Raw genomic sequence first — 21,499 nt, 5'->3', positions numbered from 1 at the left:
CCCTTAGCCTGGAGTCCACAGCTGAAGGCCAATCCTGTGTTCTCCAGTGACATAGCAAGGTTAAGGTTCTTACATTGCTAGACACACAGGTATGGGAATATCTAACAGCCAATGATACCAACTGTTGGATCCTTACTCTTGGTGCCTGGAAGTAAAATAATGAAGTCTGTGGAGGCAGGTTCCTCCTCTTATCAAACACCTCTTATCAGGCCTCCTAGTTGGTAAGTGTCCTCATTAGACATAAGGAGGTTTCTTTTTGTTTCTTTTAATTTATTTTTTAACTCATAGTGATGATACACAGCAGTGCCCTCCTGAAGCTGTCCTAGCAAAATATTCCAGAAGAATAAGAGAAGTTCTTGGGAAAAGACCAAGAAGATACAAGAAAGAGAAGGAAAACAATGTGGAGAGAAGATGATCAGGGAAGGATGATGTGACCATCATTAGGGATGATGGTCACATGTGTAAAAATGAGTGATCCGAGTGGCATATGGGGTGATGAGTGAGGGCAAGTCACCAGACATGGGAAGCAGCAGGGAACTAATGTGGCACTGAGGTGTAGAAATGCTGGAAAAGCTCTGCAGAACAGAGGCAATGCTTGCACACATCAGAGACCTGCAGTCTGTGTCACCTCCTCCCTCAGTTCCCTGGGAGATCATAAACCACGAGGGTCTGGCCACCAACAATGAGGACAGTAATAGCAACCACACCACTTCATGGGAAGTTGAAATACATTTAGGGGTACTCTGTTTATAGAGGTAGGACATAAAACATTTTCAAACATTGTCATCACAACTATGTTAAAATACACTTTGATGACCCCATACTTTGTCTTCTGTTATGCAGGTCTCACTTGGGTGGAATGGGGCTTAGACACCTTGCTCCACTCTTCATTAATGACTAAAGCTGCCACAGTCACATCTTCTCTGCAGCAACCTTCTAAAGGGAGTACTGTTCCTTGTTCTTGTCGATAGAAAGATGCATATTCAATATTTGAACACTCCTATCCCTAAAAAGATGGGTATTTCTATACAGTCATCTAAAGTCTCACATATAATGCTGATGGGCAGATTTACTGCACTCAGATGTCTCCACATCCTCTTATAGATTTCTGATAAATGAAGACATCAGTAAACTTGAAATATGTTACTGGCTTACAGAGAAAGTCAAATTATTCATCCTCTGAATTTTATTCTCCGAAGGATTGAAAAAGGATCTTCTTATTGGCGCATAGTAAAAGTGAAGGAGTTATCACAGATAAAATATTTCTTGTGTACAAGACATAAATCCACAAATAAAAGTAGGACACAAAACATACACACACACACACACACACACACACACACACACACACACACCCCGTTAGGTGGAATCACACACATGACTTCAACAAGAAGGGCATTCCTACCATATTGAGTATTGTCAGTACATAGGTGGTGATGTTTTCATGACCGTGGTTTTGCATCATCTTTTTGTCAACCACCACCAATGTCTCCACGTTCAGTTCTTCGTTCCTATGAGACTTCAGAAGGGACCGCTTGTGCCTTATGCACGACTTATACTCATCAGGCAAGATGAAAAGGTCTTCCTTGGGAGGCTTGGGCATGTCTACAGGGGGGGCGTTCAGAGAGGAAATGAATGTAAAGTTGTCACACAAAACCAGTGGTGGAACTCGTGCTAAAGAAAATGGATTTTAAAAATGAATGTTCATAAAACGAATCATAAAACCCTTAAAACTGTGATGCAAAACATGTGTTAAGGTGGAACACTACATTTAAGTAAAGTGTGCATAGTCTACATGTCATGGAATTCATTGTTATATTGACTTTTGTATAAATTTGTCCTGATTTAAAGCAAAAAGAAGATCACTTTGGCTCTGAGCTCTTATTATCTAAAAGCATGATGTTCAAAGACTATGAACATAAAGATCTGTTCAACAGGGCTCTGCAAAGGAGTTATTGATAAAACAATGAAACTAATAATTACAAAAAGGAGTGCTGTCTTATACTGTGTTCTTATTTGAAGACTTTTAATGACCTAAAAGTTTTTAAAGTTGATTCCCATGTCTAGACACACAACTGGTTTGTCTGTAGTATTTCCAATGGGTTATAAACTGCTCAAAACAGATCCACTTCACTGCAGAACTGAATTTCCTAGAAAGTATTGCAAATATTTATCTAATTTAATGAAAAGACAAAATGTACTCGGTCCTCTTGGAGTAAGCCATTTAAAAATAGTTTTGGGGCTTCCCTGGTGGTGCAGTAGTTGAGAGTCCACCTGCCGATGCAGGGGACACAGGTTCGTGCCCCGGTCCGGGAGGATCCCACATGCCGCGGAGCGGCTGGGCCCGTGAGCCATGGCCGCTGAGCCTGCGTGTCTGGAACCTGTGCTCCGCAACGGGAGAGGCCACAGCAGTGAGAGGCCCGCGTATCACAAAAAAAAAAAAAAAAAAAGTTTTGGCATTAATAATCCATAAATTAACATTATGTTAAAAATCACTAGGTTTAGTGGATGCCTGAGAAAATGTGGTTAGAATGGTTTCAGGTGAAAGTAAGCTTCAAAATATCCCCATATTTAGGTGGTACTAATTCAAAGGCTATGCCAGCTTTATTCATGGAACACACTGCTAGAAGATGCTGTTTTGTTTGACTGATTCCCATGTCTGTTGCATTTTATCTCTCTGCTAAAATAATTCCAAACCTAAACGAACCTTTCGGAGGATAACTGTTACACTGGCTAAAGGTTAATAAGCAGTCATCATGCATTGATGACATTGATGCAATTTACACAGATGTGATCCCCACCCTAAGAGATGTCTATGTATAACTCATTCATTCTCTACACCAGCCATGGGTAGGAGTGAGGCCACGAAGGCATGGGGAATGAACGTAACTTTCTCACAATCCCTCACTAGAAAGTGTTGGAAATGGATTTCAGATCTGGCCGTGTGGTCCCAGGACCCTTAGTCTTAATTCCCATAGGTACAGGGTGCAAATGGACACAGTATAGGAGCATAGCAGCCTCCCAGGCCCCCAGTATTGGAACAGAGGCAGAAGCACCGGGGTGGGGTGGGGGGGTGATCTTACTAGCCAGGGATCTGACAAGTCCCTCAAAACAAGTCACTCCCCCCTCAATATGGTCCTGCAGCATTTTCCCAAACACGTGAGTCCCAGCTCAAAACCCACCCGTGAAGCCTGCAGCTGGAAGTAGAAAGCTAACTCATGAGTCTGAGGTTCAGAATCACTTTTGATTTTAAGCAAATCAATCTGCTTTTGTCTGCCCGTTTCCAGAGAGAGATGCCTAAACACACAGAACAATCTCTCATTCTCTGAACTCTACGGAAGAATCTTTGTAGTGTGAACCCCACTGAGACAGAAGACCAGGATTCCTCCAGGGAAGCCCCAAGCCTCATGGACAACATGGAACTGTCCTGCACAAGTAACTGAGTCCTGAGAATTAAATGCTGATCCTGGAGGTGCTGTGTGTCAGTTCTGCTAGATAGGGCCCCCAGTCCCTATCTAGGAGCTGCCATGTACCCAGCAGGAGGGGACCGAAACGGGGGCAAGTCAAACAGCACCAGATCAACCACTGACGCCGCCCACCAGCAAGTGGCGTTTCGTTGCACTTTTTTTTCCTAGTTTTATTATGAAAACAGTGGCTACTTCTTTTTTCATTTTCCAAACACAAACCTTATTGTACAGTTTAGTATCTTTTTCAAATAACTGCCTCTCACGACCCAACCCCATCTACTGAGATTCTGAAACGGCTGTGGAAGCAAATACACCTACAAATGTGCACACATGCACACACACACGTGCACACACAGCCCCACCAAACAGCGTAATCGTACCGCCCTGTGTGCACAACTGTGCCTTAGGGCTACTGGCCTGAATGACTCTGATCACCTCCAGATAAGAATGAAAGGGTCATATTCATTCCAGAATGGTCAGCACTGCTGGATTGATCAGAGACACTGCAACATGTGCTTCAGGCCCTGGTGTGTCCTGTCAAAGAGGTGAAGACAGCCCTGACCATCTTTCCTGCCTGGATCCAGGTGCTTGGTCATCTTTCTGTCCCCGACACACAGAATCTGTCCTACTCTGACTACACCCTCACCAGGAGCCCTGTGAGCACCATCCTGGCTCTGACCTTGTCTGTGCCTGAGTCCCTCTCCTCGGTCCCGCTCTGCCCCGCCCCGCCTCTGCCTGGCCCCGCCCCCAGCCGCCTCCGCCAGCTTCTCCCTGTCTGCGCAGACTCAGGAAGCTGTGGCTGGTCAGTGTGCCCTGTTCCAATACCCGCTCAGTCTGTCTTCCCTGACCTTCGCAGCCTCCCGTTCCCTCTACTTGTGCTCAACATTGTTCTTCCCGGTGCCTCCCCTAAGACCGAACTCACTCTTAGTAATTTGGCTTGAGTTTTTCAAGTCCATTTGAATGTAGCCTGAGACTTAGTTACAATTTACACAGTTCAGATGTGAGTTCAGATGACGCACAGGTGCTGACAGGTCAACGGTACTTGTTCTTTCATCAAAGATGCCAAGTGATTCTGGGTCATCCTCTCTTCTCCACAGTATTTACGGAGACCCTGCACATGCCCACCTCTATTTGAGGGTGCTGGGTCTAGCAGCCAACGAAACCAAGCTGCAGAGAAGGATGGGCTTTCCAGAGGCTCCTTGGGGAAGGTTTGCTAAATAAAGCAATGCTTGAGGGGAAAGCCGAAGGAAGTGAGGAAAAGTCCAGAAAACACTGAACTCCTGTTCCTGAGTTTGTGAGATGTTCCTACATAAAATGTAAATATCACATCTATTTTTAAATGTCCATGACACAAACAAAAAGAACTTCGATAAAGCCTTGGTGATAAATTGCAGATAAATTTTGTCATGCATACTCTGTCTTCTGACGTGGTGAGTGAAGTATATAAACCTGCATAGGGACAAATCACCTCTGCAGGAGAAGCATGTGAGCTTTAATAAATCTAGACCTCAAAAGTACGGAATTACCGGGCAGACATGCCAGGGTTCTTTTGAAGACATCTGGTGGATTCTGCATTTCTGAGCACCTTGTCATTTAATCTGCCCAGGGAACAGCTCTTTAAAAACAAACAAACAAAACAAACAAACACAGAAAAACATCTACCATTATCTATCCATCTATGAGGGAGAGATGTTTTAAACTGAACATACAGTTGATGGGTTTGCTTTGGAATCATCACTTAAGTTTAGCAAAGGCAGTCAACAAATTTCACCTCTAGGGCAGACTACTTTGAAGAAAATTAAAAATACTCCGTCGGCTTACAGAAATGTCCAAATCGCTAAATACTAAAAAGAATCGCCCTTACATACATTTCTTGCGTCTTCCGCAGAAATGCAGCTTCTGTGGGTGCCTGAGACTGGAGCCGCCGCGCGGGGGTTGATCTTCGTGGTGGAAGAGGTGGCGGTTTTCCAGCCGCCAATTTCTCTCCATCATCGCGACCTGGTGGGACCCCGGATCCCGAGGCTCGGTGGACCTTTTGTACAGGATGTGGGAGGGAGGCCCACCCCCCGCAGAGTCCTTGGGGCCCCCTGCCAGGTGTGAAGGGAGGGGCTTCAAGAAGTAGTCCGCTTCCTGGGTTCTTATCATGCCTGACTGCAAAATAGAGAGGGAGAAAGAAATGCACATCACTGTTTTGTTATCTGCTCACAAACGTGCTGTTTCCGCCACTGAGAGCACACGTTGAAAGGGGTCGCACAGGGGGCTGAGAATTAGGGATGGGACAGCCCCACTCTTGAGCCCTTTCCCCACCCGCACCCTGGTAGAGACACTGGTGTGGAGGTGTCCTGACTCAACTCCAGGAGCAAAGAGAGTGCACAACATATTAAGGTCAGGTCCTTCAAAGCAAAAATTGGAGGAGAAAGCACACAACCCTAGATATTAATATGGGTGGAGGTGGTGAGGGGAGTTCCCAAATAAAGACATAAAATTATAATCCTAATATAGTAAGTAGCAAAATTCTATTCAGACTTCAATAAAATGTGACACTTTCTATAAAAGTGTAACTTGACAAAATTAATCCAGAAGAAAGCACAAGGAATTTCTTAGGGAATCAGGGAGGTCTTTCTAAGCAAAGTATTTGGGAAATAGGAAAGAACTGATTATGAAAACACAAAAAATGTCTGTACAGCATAACAGACAATGAAAGCACAAACAATGACAAAAATATCTTGAAGGAGAGAAAATTGAGAGACTTGCCTTTTAGAGTGACAAGTATTTTTCAAACTTGATAATTGTTAGGAGAAATGGGAACAAACAGGCAATGACACTGGGAAAGGGTAGACTGGGGCCAGACCTGCCACATCTATCAGCATTGAAAATGTATAATTCAATTCTAGGATTTTACCCTTTTGGAATTCTTTTTTTTTAACATCTTTATTGGAGTATAATTGCTTTACAATGGTGTGTTAGTTTCTGCTTTAACCTTTTGGAATTCTTGCCAAATACTTCTTGTAGGCACGTCCCCGATATTGATAAGTATTTGTGAATGTATAATTGAATCCTTGTTTGTAATAGCATAAAAAATACAAACAAAATGAAAAAATAATTAAAACAAGAAATAATTTAAATGTTTACCAACTAATTCAAGGTAATCTTTAAAAGTACATTTACATATTTGGCAAGAACATAATGATTTAAAAAGGCCAGCTAATTATGTCCTGATAATAATCTTAACTAAACATTGTGTGTGTGTGTGTGTGTGTGTGTGTGTGTGTGTGTGAGCTCCTAAGACTATGGCCAACATTTTCTATATTACACCTTATTTATCACTCACAGCAATTCTGTGAGGTCGGTATCATTATGCTCCTCCTTTTATGGATGAGGAAATAGAGAATCAGGCTGATAAAACAACATTTTCAAGGTCACCTGGGAAGCAAAGTATAAGGATTGGAACAAAATCAGAATAAATTAAAAACCTGTAAGTTTAAGGCTTATACTGTAGGGGTCCCAGAAGTTGTTATTTTTAAAAAGTGTATAATAAAGTATATAGTGGGATTCCAAATGTGTTCATTTTTAAAAGTGTACATCTACACTTAAAGAATTTTCCTAGAAGGACTGATGAGAAATTTTTGATGCTGGTTATGTTCAGGGAGAGAAAATCGAGGAAGAGGGATACAAGAGGGGGATTCCACTACCATTTTTACATCCTTAGGCACTACTCAAGTTTTTAAACTCTGTGTGCATCCTTTCTTTAAAAAAAATGTCAATGGCATTGCTGGATCATGGGATTACAGATTAATTTTTTAAATCCTTCTAAATGTTTTAAAATACCTTTATAATTTTATAATACAAAGAATTACTCCTACAGAATTATCCAGCTATATTTTAGAACTCTCCAGTACAGTATTTATATGTGTACTGATTTTTTGCAAGTTATTTTGATAATTTAGGACACTGATTAGACCCTTATTGGGTATTCAAAGACACTGATGCTTGGTTGCCTGTTCTAAGAGTGCCTCTGATTTAGATGCCTGAGTCTGATTCTTATCTGGGGGGGCTTAGGGCCCATCACTGCACACCAAATAAAGTTCTGTGGTGGACTGAGTTGTCCTGCATGGGTCTGAATATTTGTACAGTGCAGGATGACAGACATGGAGAAGCACTTCTGAGATCTTGGGAAAGGGCCAAATACACCTCTCAGGGACAGGAGGGTTGGGGGTGGAGATAGAAAAGAGAGGGGCAACTGGGCTTATCGTACATTCAGAGATTAAGCATTGACCATGGTGTTCTGCTGGTGGGAAAGAGGTAAGAGAAGGTAAACTTGGTAAGCTATCAATGAAGCCATCAGCCCCATGGGGTGTAGACCTCCCGGGGCCCAAATGCCAGCTAGCAGTGGAAAGGTGAAATACTTGGAATTTATGCTCTGGATTGAGGTGGAGGAGGTGAGGGGCTCTCATTGGTGAGCTCCATGGATGCCCTGGGAATCTTTTTGCCCTAGAACTCTACCAACTAAACTAGGATAGTCAATATTTTAAAGTCTTCAGTTCTATCAAGGAAGAGCCTAGTATGGAATTAAATAATAGCTAAAGCTAGTTTCATCCCTTTGGCAATTAAACTAACTCAGGAGTCACATGAGCAATCATGAATATGTTCAACCTTGTGTGATAACACTCCCCAGAGAGGTTTTGTACACTACTTAAGGTAACTAGTTGAAATGTTAAACTGAAAAAAATAAACTAGTAATTTTTTGCTTTTAAAAAAATCTTTTCTGACATGCAAACAATCCCTTGCTTTTCAAATCACCCTGAAAAGATGATAAGCTCCTGTGGGTACTCTAGAGTAGATAATGTTCAGCATCTCTGATGCAAAACTGGGGGGACTCGCAGAGAACAGACTGATGAGTCAGACACCCAGCATTTATTATCCTTTTTGAATATGATCTCTGTGACTTCGGATGATTTACTCATCCCCTCTGTGCTGTTTTGTCCTCTAGGGAGTGGATACAAAGGCAGCTACTTGCCACGAGATTGTAAGATTTAACAAATAATATATATTTAAAATACATGGCCTCCAAAATACATGGCCTAAGCAAAAATATTTGCTGCATTAATGAAACAAAGAGTGTAAAATATCGTACTTCACCCTGATGATGTCTGATTCCCTTCTGTAATGCAAGGTGTTTCTGGGGGATTTTTCACTCTACAGTACGAGATCCCTCTGAAGACCCTGTGTGGGTGTATCCCAACACCATCACCCCAAACACATCTTTGCTTCTGGCCTGCTGCCTCAGGCTTTCTGGCTTCCTCCCCTAAAACACTTGTGTTCTATGACAGCTGTTCCAGATTCAAAACCACCTCCTGCTTTCCCCTGGGTTTAAGGCTACATCCTGGGTGGCCCAGAGGACCAGATCCGCAGGCAAGAGAGAGCTGCCTCTGGAGGACTTCCGAATTTTCACTAACACAGTAGTCAAGTGTTTATGCTTGTTTCATTTATAATTTAGTCTGAGCTACAGTATTCTGTATTTAAATAATCCCCTATTTCACTAACTACATAGAACGACGCAATAACTGATAAGACTGATATTTTGATATTCCTCTATAATCAATACATACTGAAAAGTACAAGAAAAAAGTTACTCCTTTTTTCTTGCTGCATTAATCTTGCAATAAATCTTGCTGTATTATTAGTTTGCAAGCTTATTTAAATGATTAGGTAAATTGTGGCAGATTAATGTTTTCTTTTTATCAGTGCTTTTCTTTACTGAATCAAGAATATTTACTTAGTAGCTCATAAAATGTCTGGTGTACACCTGCCCACAGTAACCACTGGGAGGTAAGCTGGGTGGATTATTAACCGGCTTCAGAAAAGGTCAGCTTCTCCCAGGCATTGCAGGGGAGCTCTCCAGACACCTGCATCTCTCGTCGCCAGTTCTGTAAATCATTTGACATTGGGAAACTCGACACTTGTACTGCATTTATAAAGAGAGAAAGAGTGGGTGCCCTGTCAGTGATGAGAAAGTGCTGTTTCTCAGACTCACAGATACAGAGAACAACGTAGTATTTACCAGTGGGGAGAGGAAAGGGGGGAGGAGCAATCAAGGGCTAGGGGATTAAGAGGTACAAACTATGATGTTAGGTATAAAATAAGCTACAAGGATATATTGTACAACATGGGTAATATATCCAGTATTCTATAACTATAAATGAAGTATAACTTTTAAAAATTGTGAATCACTATACCATACACTTGTAACATATAATATTGGACAGCAACTATACTTCAATAAAAAATAAAAGAAAACAAAACATGCTGGCTCTGAGCAATGTAAGAAAGTGTTGAAGCTTGAAGGTAGGATGTTTACTGTATTATATTTGTTGCTATTCACACTTAAATGCTGATAGATCTTTATTAATGTATATCTATTTAGAAAAGCTGTCTATAAAAGTTGCATGAATCAAAAAATAAAATGTAAATTAGGAAGAGATGAGCCTGGTTGGGCAGTGTATCAGATTCCTTCCTGCTGCGTAAGGGATTCCTCACTGAACTGGTTGCAAGCTTGTCTCAGGTGACACCATGAGTGTCAATCAACACTGTGAAAAAGTGATCCAGCTCATTAGTAGAAACAGGCATTTCAATTCTTAATTCATTTCATTTTTACTGTACTTCTTTGTCATTTCTCCAAAAGTGTGATTTGTATTGGGAATATTCTACTCATTCTAGTCTCCTTAGTGATGTTTCCAAAACACAAGACAGATGCAACTTTTATAGAACTTTTATGGTTACTTTGTCTTGGGCACCATCTATGTGGCAGGTAATATGCTAGGTGTTTTGCTCTATTTATTATTCTAATAACAAACATATGAAGTGAGAATTAATGTTCCCATTTAAAGGAATGGGACATTAAATGCATACATTTTCCCAACATTGTAGAGCTAGGAAGTGGGGTGGCTAAGATTAAAATTCAGAATTACTCAGATTTACACACTGTTGTCAGCACACCATGTTGTTTCTCTACCACCATGTGCACCTGGAAAATAACTGCAATACTGGTGGGGGCTGAGAGTGAACTTGAACTAGTTGTAAATGTATATTGCAAACTCTTGGGCGAAAAAAAGAAAAGAAGAAGTAGAACTGATATTCTAAAGTAGGACAGAAAATACAACAATATAAAATGCTAAATTCAAACAACAAAAGGCAGAAAAAGAGTAGAAGGCCAAAACAGGAATAACAAACAAGGGCAACAAATAAAATACAGTAACACATATAGTAGATGTTAATTCAATTACATCAACTTTGAATGTCAGTGGTCCAATGCACCAATTAAAAGAGATTGTAATAGATCAGAAAACATGACCCAACTATACACTGTCTACAAGAAACCCACTTTAAATATAAAGACACACATAAATTAAAAGTAAATGGGTGCAAAACTATACTATGAAAACACTAATCAAAAGAAAGCAAAAGTAGCTATATTAATTTCAGATAGAGCAGACATCAAAGTAAGGAAGTTTATCAGGGATTGAGGAGCATTAAATAACGATAAAAGGAGTCAGCGCTCTAAGAAGACACAACAATTCTTAACACGTATGTACCTTAACAACAGAGTGCCAAACTACATGAAGTGAAGTCTGATAGAACTGAAAGGAGAAACAGATGAATCCACTATCGTAGTTGGAGACTTCATCACTCCTCTCACAGAAATGGACAGATTCAGTAGGCAGAAAATCATTAAGGACCTCAACAATGCCGTCTGTCAACTGGATATAATTGACATCTGTATATTACTTCATCCAACAGTAGCAGAATACACTTTTTTCTCAAGCTTGCTTAGGGCATTCATCCAGACAGACCACATTCTGGGCCATAAAACCACTTTAACAAGTTTGAAAGAATAGAAATTATACAATGTCTGCTCTCAGATTACAACAGAGTTACATTAGAAATCAATAACAAACACGATAACTGGAAAATCCCCAAATAAGTAGAGATTAGACCACACACTTCTGAATAACACATGGGTCAACAAGAAATTCAAGAGAAATTTTAAGATATGTTGGACTAAATTAAAATGAAAACACAACTTATCAAAATTTGTAGGATGCAATGAATGCTAAGAGGGTAATTTATAATACTGAATGCAGATATTAGAAAAGAAGACAGATCTAAAATCAATAATCTAAGTTTCCAACATAGGAAACTAGAAAAGGAAGGTTGAATTAAGTGTAATGTAAGCAGAAGAAAAGAAATAATAAGAATTAGAGTATAAATCAATAAAATAGAAAATAGGAAATTTATAGAGGAAAAACAAAGAAACCAAAAGCTGGTTCTTTAAAAATGGTGAGATGTACTCATACTGCACTTAGAGAAATTTAAAAAAAATAAAGAAAACAAACCAACCAACTATTAACCCAAAAGGTTTTTAAAAATGCAATGAATGACCACCTAGAAACCAGAAAGGACTTATTAAAAAATAAATTCAGAATAAATGAATCAGTAAATAGTAAAAGAATGTGCTTATTAAGCTGAAAATTCTAATAAAGCCAAGATCTGGTTTTTGGATTGAAATGGGAATACCTCATGAAAAAACAATGAATGTGAAAAAAGTCAAGAACATAGATAACCTAATGGGACATGGCTGTTATTTATAAAGGGAGATCAAATTTCTCTTGGAGCTTAAGTATCATTGCAGTGTGTATTCTTATTTTTCATTAGTAATTTTTTTTGAGCTTTTCAATGTTATGACATCTTTCAGGTCAATCTATGGCAAGGATTTAAATCTCTGTTAGAGGAAAACTTCTAGATGTGTGCTGTTCAAAATGGTGGCCACTAATTTTAATTAACACTGAAGAAAATTAAGAATGCAGTCCTCCAACTGCTCAGTAGTCACACACAGGGATTCAAGTTTAAATTAGTATCAAATAAAGTTAAAAATTTAGTCTTGACATTGCTCAATAGCCACACATGACTAGTTGCTCCCGTACTGGACAGCACAGATATTTCTATTACAGCACAAAGTTTTATGGAAGAACAGTGCTCTAGAACAACTGGTAATTAACAAATATTTGGGAGCTTACCTCTTAAGACTAGTTTGCTAAATACATGGCTGTGGTATTTGTCCATAATAAATAGTATATGTCACCTACGAACATTCTTATAAATCACATCCACTAGCGTGTTGATAAAACTGCGCCAGCTAAATAATCAGAGCATGTTGTCCTAGACTGATTGCTTAGTAAGATTGCCTTTGGTTGACACAAAACTATCTGAACTAGGAACGGCTCGAACTTAAATTCTCAGATCCTATATTTCTCTGCACATTCCCAAGACACAAAGAGAAATGTTTAAGCAAACAGTCACCTAGTCAAGGCATTGACGATATTGCTGCTACCTAATATAATCAGAACACCATGGATTAAACGCTCTAATATTCAATAGATTCATTTACAGAGCTGTGTAACATTTAGACATGAATTTGATCCCATAGTGGAGGAAATTCACAGTTCCTCTCATCCAGGGAACGTGTAGCATGTTCGTTCATTCATTTATGCATTCAGTGAATATTCATTAACTGCCTATTATGAGCTGGGTGCTCTTCTTGTCAACCCAGATACAACAATGGACAACACAGCTTCCCTTGTGAAGCTTAAATTCCATCGTGGAGTTGGGGGGTGGAGGACAGGTAGTAAACAATTGATGTAATAATATGTAAATCATAAAAAGTTAAAATTCAATGTGTCAGTTCTTTCCAACTCGATCTATAGATTCAATGCAATCCCAATCAAAATTCTAGCAAATTATTTTGTGAATATCAACAAACTGGTTATAAAGTTTATAGGGAGAGGCAAATGCCCCAGAATAACCAACTCGATATTGAGAGAAAAGAACAAAATCTTAGGACTGACACTACCAAACTTCCTGACTCGCTATAAATCTGCAGTAACCAAGACAGTGTGGTTCTGGAGAACAAATAGACAAAGAGAATAGACAGTCCAGAAAGAGATACAGACACAAATACAGTCAACTGATCTTTGTCAAAGGAGTAAAGGCAAGACAATGGAGCAAAGATAGTCTTTCCAACAAATGGTGCTGGAACAACTGGGCATCCACATGTGAAAAAATGAAATCTAGACACAGACATTACATGCTTCACATAAATTTAACTCAAAATGGATCACAGAACTAAATGTAAAATGCCAAACTATAACCTCCTAGAAGATAACACAGGAGAAACTCTAGATGACCTTGTGTTTGGCAATGACTTTTTGGAGACAATACCAGAGGATCCATGAAAGAAGGAATTGATAAGCTGGACTTCACTGAAACTTAAAATTTCTGCTCTGTGAAAGACACTGTCAAGAGAATGAGAAGACAAGCCACAGACTGGGGAAAAAAAAATTTTGCAAAAGACACACCTGATAAAGAACTGTTATCCAAAATGCACAAAGAACTCTTAAAACTCAGCAATAAGAAAACAACTCAGTTAAAAAATAAGCCAAAGTCATTAACAGTCTCTCATCAAAGAAGATATACTGATGGTAAATAAGCATATGAAAAGATGTTCCACATCATATGTCATCATATGTTAAAACAATGAGATACCACTATAAACCTAGTAGAATTACCAGACCAACAATATGAAATACTGGTGAGGATGTGGAGCAACAGGAATTTTCACTCATTGCTGGTGGGAATCCAGAATGGTGCAGCCACTTCTGAAAACATTTTGGAGGTTTATCATAAAACTAAACAAACTTCACTATAAGATCCAGCAATTGTACTCTTTGGTATTTATCCAAAAGATTTGAAAACTTTATATCCACATCAAAACCTGCACAAGGATGTTTATAGCAACTTCATAGTTGCTAAAACTTGGATGCAACCATGATGTCCTTCAGAAGGTAAATGGATAAATACTGTGGTGCATCCGGGCAATGGAATATTACTCAGCACTAACTGAGCTACCAAGCCATGGAAAGACAGGGAGGAAGCTTAAATGCATATTAATAAGTAAAAGATGCCAATCTGAAAAGGCTACATACGGTACGATGCGAACAATATGACATTCTGGAAAAGGCAAAACTATGGAGAAAAGTAAAAGAAACCACAAAACAAAACAGTGGTTACTGGGGGATGGGGGGCAGAAGGTGTGAATAGGCAGAGCACAGAGGATTTTTAAGGTGGTGAAGCTATTTTACATGGTATTATAATGATGAATACATGTCATTATACATTTGTTCAAAACCATAGAGTGTACAACACCAAGAGTGAACCCTAACTACGGGCTTTGGGTGATTATGGTGTATCAGTGTAGGTCCATCAGTTGTAACATATGTGCCGTCTGGTGGCAGAAGGCTGTGCCTCTGGGGGGGGCAGGGTCTAGATGGGAAACTTCTGCACCCAGTTCTGCTGTGTTTTGCTAAAAATGCCCTAAAAATAAATTATATTAAAAAAACAACTCAGAATGAAGACGCCGGGAGAGTAGGAAAGGGGGTTTCAATTTTAGATAGGGAACCAGTTAGGCCTCATTGAGAAGGTGGCATTTCAGTAAAGCCCTAAATGGGTGAGGATTTGGCTGTGCGGATTCCAGAGGGAAGGCTGTGGGCTAGGCAGAGGGAACAGCCACGGCAGTGGCCCTGTGGCCCTACACGGCATCAGCTCACGTTCTCTGCAAAATATCCGTTTGTGATAGATTCACCTACTAATAATATTAATACTGATTCAGCAGGGCCTTGCTCAAATTGGGCAAAGGCTCTGGGAAATCTCTTCCAGCCCATCTGGTAGAGGGGACACGTGAAGCTTCTGGGCTCATCCTTGCATCCAGCCTCCACCTTCTCCCCCAGAGGGCTATGCTTACTCTCTGCCCCTTCCACTCTTGCCCTCCTTCTAATGTTTTCTCTACTTTTTTGGAGGAAAAAAGAAGCATAAATCAGATCACTAACTACTTACAACCCTGCAATTGCCTCCCTTGATTTGAGACCACAATTCCTGGAGCCTTACCCTCTGACCTGCCTCAGTTTCCTTCCGGGCTGTGCTCCTGCCACCCCCCGGGGGGCTCAGGATGCCTCTGCTGCACCAGCTACCCTCCAGCCTCGGGAACACCCAGGCTCTCTTTGGTCTCTCTTGGCGCCCACTAGTCCTGCTTCCTGTGCACACCTCCCCCAGCCCTCCACTGGCCTGGCTCCTCCTTTACCTTTCCGTTTGGAGTGACAGGGTGAGGTGTGGGGACTTGCTTGCCATTGTGTTGCTCTTAAGGGCAGAGCAGGCGTTAAACCCAGCCTTGTGACACGTGCTGCAGCGATGCAATGGCCAGTGGTGGCTCCTGAGGCCAAAGCTCTGGTTAAAGGCCTGACTCTGCCTCTCTTCAGAGGGTGAGTGCATGTGTGTGTGCGTGTGTGCATGTGTCCTGAGACCTAGCTTCTGTCTCTGTAAATCGAGGAAGAAATCTACCACTGTTTCCTAGGTCACCTGGTGCAGATTAAATATATACACTTCAAAGGTGGCAAAAAAAAAGATATTTTAATGATGTCAATCAAGATCCCAGTAGATATTTTGGAGATTGAGGGCTGCACAAGGAAATCTGCAGAGAGAGGAAGTAAAGTGTGTGCAGGACTTTGTGCAGGTTGGGAAACCAAGACCAAAAGGCCAACGACAGCTCGGGAGGATCACAGCAGAGCTGGACAGCCATTGCTGCATGGTCAGGGCAGAGAAGTCGGCCAGCGTCACGAGGCGGGGCGGGCACACGTGTTTCTCATCAGAGGCCATGGGTCCCCGGGGTGCTATCATTTGCATCTACTAGCCATTCCTGAAGTCATGCAAGTTTTTCCACACACACTCAATCCATCCCAGTGGGTGATTCAGGCACCCGTCCCTCCGGCGTCGGCAAGCTGCTGGCTCTAGGTGAATTCTGTTACGAGCTCATCAAGTTCACACTTAGCTCATGAATCAGCTGTTTTTGCTATTTAATTGTGCCACTGGGGATATTTCTCTTCCTCACTGGTTTTGGTGTTGATATCTAGTCTCTCACAACAGTGTCCTTTAAGCTCCGGGTTCTAGGAACGTGCCACCTTATTTCTGTTAATCATATTAATATTGATGACATTCATTTACTGATTGCCTATCATGCCCCTGCCTCTGTTCCAGGGACTGGATACCATCTGATTACCAATAATCCTCAGAACAGAATTGCAAGGTAGGGACCAGCAGCTACATTTCTGTAGATAAAGAAACTGAGGCCCTCAGAACCCAAACGTCCATCAGTGAGTGAATGGATAAACAAAATGTGGTACATCCTTACAATGGAACACCATTGTGCCGTTAAAAGGGATGCAGTATGGATAAACATGGATGGATCCAAAAACAGTATGTGGAGTGAAGGAAGCCATATCATTTCGTATGATTCCATTTCTCTGAAATGTCCAGAGAAGGCTAAGCTACAGAGGCAGGAAGCAGAGCAGTTGTTGCCAGGCTGGGGTGGGAACAGGGAGTGACTGCTGGCACAAGCGTTCTCTCTGGGGTGATGGAAATGGTCTAAAACTGGATCGTGGAGATGGTTGCACAGTGCCGTATGTTAACTAAAATATCACTGAATTGTTCACTTGAAGCAGTGAGGTTTTCTTATGTGAATTATACATCAGTAAAGTATTTAGAAAATTAAACAAACCTGAGGCTCCAGGAGTGTGACCTGAACAAGGGTGGCAGCCAGGACTGCTGGGCTCCCAGCTGGACATTCCCTCCACACCTTGGGGCTTCCTGGGGGCACAGTGGGGTGAAGTCATTCAGAGACGTGCCCTTGGCAACAACCAGCCTAAGAACAAGCATAGCCCGGACTCCAGGGCCCTCTAAGGGGTCAGATTACTCATAAGAGAACACAGAGGCAGGCAATGAAAACTAGAGACTGCAGGCAGCTTAGGGGCCAGTGCTGGAGCTGCTTTCCCAGAGATCCATGTGGGGCATCGCAAAGCTGAATGCAAAGCATCTGTCCCGTTTCATTTAACCACTTTCACTAATGCTGTTGCTAAAAGTGATGAGCATCTGAATTCAGTTCTTCACCTGTCTCCTCCCCACTACCCCTGGACCAGGCAAAGCACGGGGAGAGGCACAAGCTTTTCATCTGCAGGTTCCCTGCTGCAGATACACGATAGGAACTTCATGGACTTTCCCTGAAGAGGGACTGGTAGGTTGAGGGTGTTGCTTATGGAGTCTGCATATCCAGCCATGACTCTCAAAACTTTCTGTCCATGAAAACCCATGCTCTCCTCCTCCATCCTGAAGTGCTCAGTCAGCGGGTCTGGGTGGGGTTGTGACAACGTGCATGTTTAATAAGATTCACAGACCTGACACGGAGACACACCCAGCATCTGTGTCTCCAAGGCCCCGGGCTCACCTGGCATCTTTCCCTTTCCAGCCCTGCACTCAGGGAATGGGACAGGCAAGATCCCTGTGGGGTTATACAGTTTTGTCAGATGTTTACCGTTTATTGAATGGCTTGCTAAGACACAATTCAACTTTGGGTGAGGTTTGTTATAACTAAGTTTCCTTGTTTTCAAGCAAGTGGACATCAGACACCAGTATCAATATGGCCTCATAATGGCTTTTGTAACGTGGGGTCTGGGGAATGGTCATTTGTACCAACATTGTGTGTTTGACACAACTTCTGTTACATGTAACCTTCCAGGCAGTTCCTTTAAACATCTGTCCCTCTGGATACCAAATTTGACCATTCACAGATTCCAGCCTTAGTTATATATATGACTGCATATACTCTCATACACATGTCAGAATCCCGAGGGGGTTATAGAAGTTACGACTAATCCTGTTTCCAGACTGTTAGCTCAAATTGCATGATCATTATAATGTGGCAATGCATATTCAAAATGGTCTATTTTAGAATGCCTTCTTTTTAAAAAAAAAAAAATCTTGATTTCTTCTTTAGTTTTAAAACAGTTAGTCATTAAAAATAGAAATACATTTCAATTTTAAAGTATTCAAATTTAGTAAAAACATTTTATCTATGAAATAGAATTTGCTCTTAACCAAACTAATATATTACACCTTGTGGTTTGTACTCTGTTTCACTGTTTTGAATTTTAAATACAAATAGAAACTTTAAGTGGTCACATAAGAATAATAGAATTGAACAAATATGTGCTACATACTCCTACATTAAAGAGTAGATTGGAAACAAATAATAATAGCACCATGATTTGTAAAAACAAAATAGAATGCCTTCTTAATAAGCTGTTATCAAGCACATATTAGGCAAATACCACCTCTTTTTTTTTTTTTTTTTTTGGTAGAAATAGAGCATTGAAAACACTATGGCAAAATTAGTCCATACAAATCTAGGGGTCTTCCAAATAGCATCCTCTCAAGGAGACAGCTCACTACAGAAAATGGGCAGATCCATCACTTCCAGAGGGACAAATAAACCAAAACAAGACAAACAACAAATAAAGAAAAGAAACCAGGCCAAGGCTGATTCCTTCCTGTGATTCACAGCTGGTTTCTCTAAACCACCATATGGCAGGTTACCTTTGCCAACCAGTGAGAAAAGGATTCAATTCCCATGATGGCTCAGAGAAAGCAAGTCCAAATTAGCTTGGAATCAGCTCCATCCTCCTTTCCTAGGGCCATGAAAGCAGCCCAGCAACACAGACTAAGCCTGTGGTCCTAAGCGTGGCAGACAGCTATTCTAGATCATACAGATACACTGTTCTGCATTAACTGGACATTACTGATGATTTAGCCTCCTCCACGCCTTACCATTTCAATTCTCTCAACCTCCAAAGAGCCCCCCAAATAGATGAGGCTCACCTACATTATCTCTCCCATAATTGTTTGTGTTCAATAAATATTTGTTGACTGTGATTCAAGTCTTTCCAGAGTCCCTTCTGTAAGAACCCAGCAGAGGGGTATCATGGCTTAGCTGGATTTTCACCTATCTGGGAATTTTTTGTACATTTTTTATTAATTTTTTTGATATTTTTTAAATTTTATTGTAAAATAATACACAAATATAGAAAAGAAAACCCATACAAATTATACATTTATAATGAGTTATAAGGTAAAGCAACTATCACTCAGGCAAAGAAATAGAACTTTTCCATACATCTCACAAGCCCCTGTGTGCCCAGTTTCAATCTGAAACCCCAGTGACCCCATAGAAGTAACCACTATTACTATTTTTACAGTAACTAGTTTTTAAAATTTCTTGTACTTTGAATATTCAAGTGTGCATGCCTATACATCATAATTTAGTCTTGTTTATTAAAAAAACTGGTGTTTTTTAAATTTAGTTTTTATTGGAGTATAGTTAATTTACAATGTTGTGTTAGTTTCAGGTGTACAACAAAGTGAATCAGTTATACATATACATATATCCACTCTTTTTCAGATTCTTTTTTTTTTAAATAAATTTATTTATTTATTTATTTATCTCTGGCTGCATTGAGTCTTTGTTGCTGTGCACGGGCTTCTCATTGTGGTGGCCTCTCCCGCCGCAGAGCACGGGCTCTAGGCGCGCGGGCCTCAGCAGCTGTGGCTCACTGGCTTCAGTAGTTGTGGCTCGCGGGCTCTAGAACACAGGCTCAGTAGTTGTGGTGCACGGGCTTAGTTTCTCCGCAGCATGTGGGATCCTCCCAGACCAGGGACCGAACCTGTGTCCCCTGCATTGGCAGGCGGACTCTCAATCACTGCCCCACCAGGGAAGTCCATTTTTCAGATTATTTTCCCATATAGGTCATTACAGAATGTTGAGTAGAGTTCCCTGTGCTATATAGTAGGTCCTTGTTGGTTATCTATTTTATATATAGTAGTATGTATCTGTTTGTTGTACACTTTTTTAGAATGGGTGTACCCTTAAAGAGTTTGTCAAATAAATAATGGAGGGTGGGGAACATCCAACTGCCTTAAAGGATGTATTAGCCAGTGACTCCATGGAATCTGCTGACTTGTTGACTTCTGGCATTTTCACACAAGTCATGCACATAAAACAATGACTGCTGAAGACTGAGGCCTGGCCCCAAGTAACCAGCTCTTCTACAGGTCAGCACACTGAAACCCTTGGGTGTGGTCCCCAAGAGAGCGCTCAAAATCCACATGTCAAGCTCTGCAGAAGTGTAAGATATTGCACAAATAATATGGTTAAATATGATAGAAATATAAGGAAGAGCATGAAACACAGAAGATGACCAATACACAAGAACTCCATGACTCTGGTCAAATCACAGACTTGGTATCTATAGGGCAATTATTGGACCTGTGAAGTTATTCATGCTCAGGTTACCTCCCAATCCACCAAAAAATATGATCCAGAAGGTTAAAAAGTTTCTGGAAGAACAGTTTTTTGAAATCAGTATATATGAGTATGTATGCATGTATTTCATTGACAAGGATGATTCCTGAACAGTTATGTATTTTTTTTTCTTCACACAAGAAATTAAAAAAGAGAATGCCTGGGACCAGTTCTCTCAGTTATTTCCAGGTGAGACATTCATTTCTCTCAATCAGCCTGTTACGGCTATGATCACAGTGCACCCTCAGGCTGCCCTTTTGCCAATTCTCTACATGCCTTTTTAGCTCTACCACACTGAAAGAAATAATGCTGTTAGAAACACTGCTGTCACATCCTTAAGAAAGGCACAGGGCCCAATAGTTGTGAATTAGGCTGAATTACAGGGACCAGCCACTATTTATGACTTGAAATCTCTATAGCCTTCCTTGATTAGTTTTGGATTAAAAAATGCTATAAACATATGTTCTATGCCTGTCTGTCTGTCTTTATGGTCTTTCATCACTAAATCTTATAATCATGTGAGCTGGTAACCACTAGAGACATAAAGGACACAGAAGCCCCCCAAAGTTCTCTGGAGGAATCATGCCATCTGATCGAGGTTGTGCATAATCGTACAGCTGTCCCCCATGTAAACATCAAAATGATTAAAGGCACAGGTTTTGTATATCTAAGTTCTTCCTGTGCTGCCCAAACAGTCAATTAGACTCCAAGAAGACAGAGGAAGAATGTCCTTGGAGAG

The 21,499-nt window shown here is 40.8% G+C and overlaps 1 protein-coding gene across 2 annotated transcripts in view; it reads right to left on the bottom strand.

Annotated features, from left to right (window-relative positions):
- Nucleotides 1-21,499, bottom strand: part of ADAMTS16 (ADAM metallopeptidase with thrombospondin type 1 motif 16) — a gene marked incomplete at both ends in the record, with an annotated part of 153,754 nt that overhangs the window by 108,986 nt on the left and 23,269 nt on the right. For both annotated transcript variants that reach the window (XM_082652312.1, XM_082652313.1), the window contains 2 exons: nt 1,406-1,605; nt 5,336-5,618. In XM_082652312.1, coding sequence (XP_082508438.1) covers nt 1,406-1,605; nt 5,336-5,618 — 483 coding nt within the window. The remainder of the gene's footprint in view (nt 1-1,405; nt 1,606-5,335; nt 5,619-21,499) is intronic.

This window comes from Grampus griseus (assembly GCF_964374135.1).
Source record: "Grampus griseus genome assembly, chromosome: 3".
NCBI lineage: Eukaryota > Metazoa > Chordata > Mammalia > Artiodactyla > Delphinidae > Grampus > Grampus griseus.
This window is presented reverse-complemented; position numbering and strand designations above follow the sequence as displayed.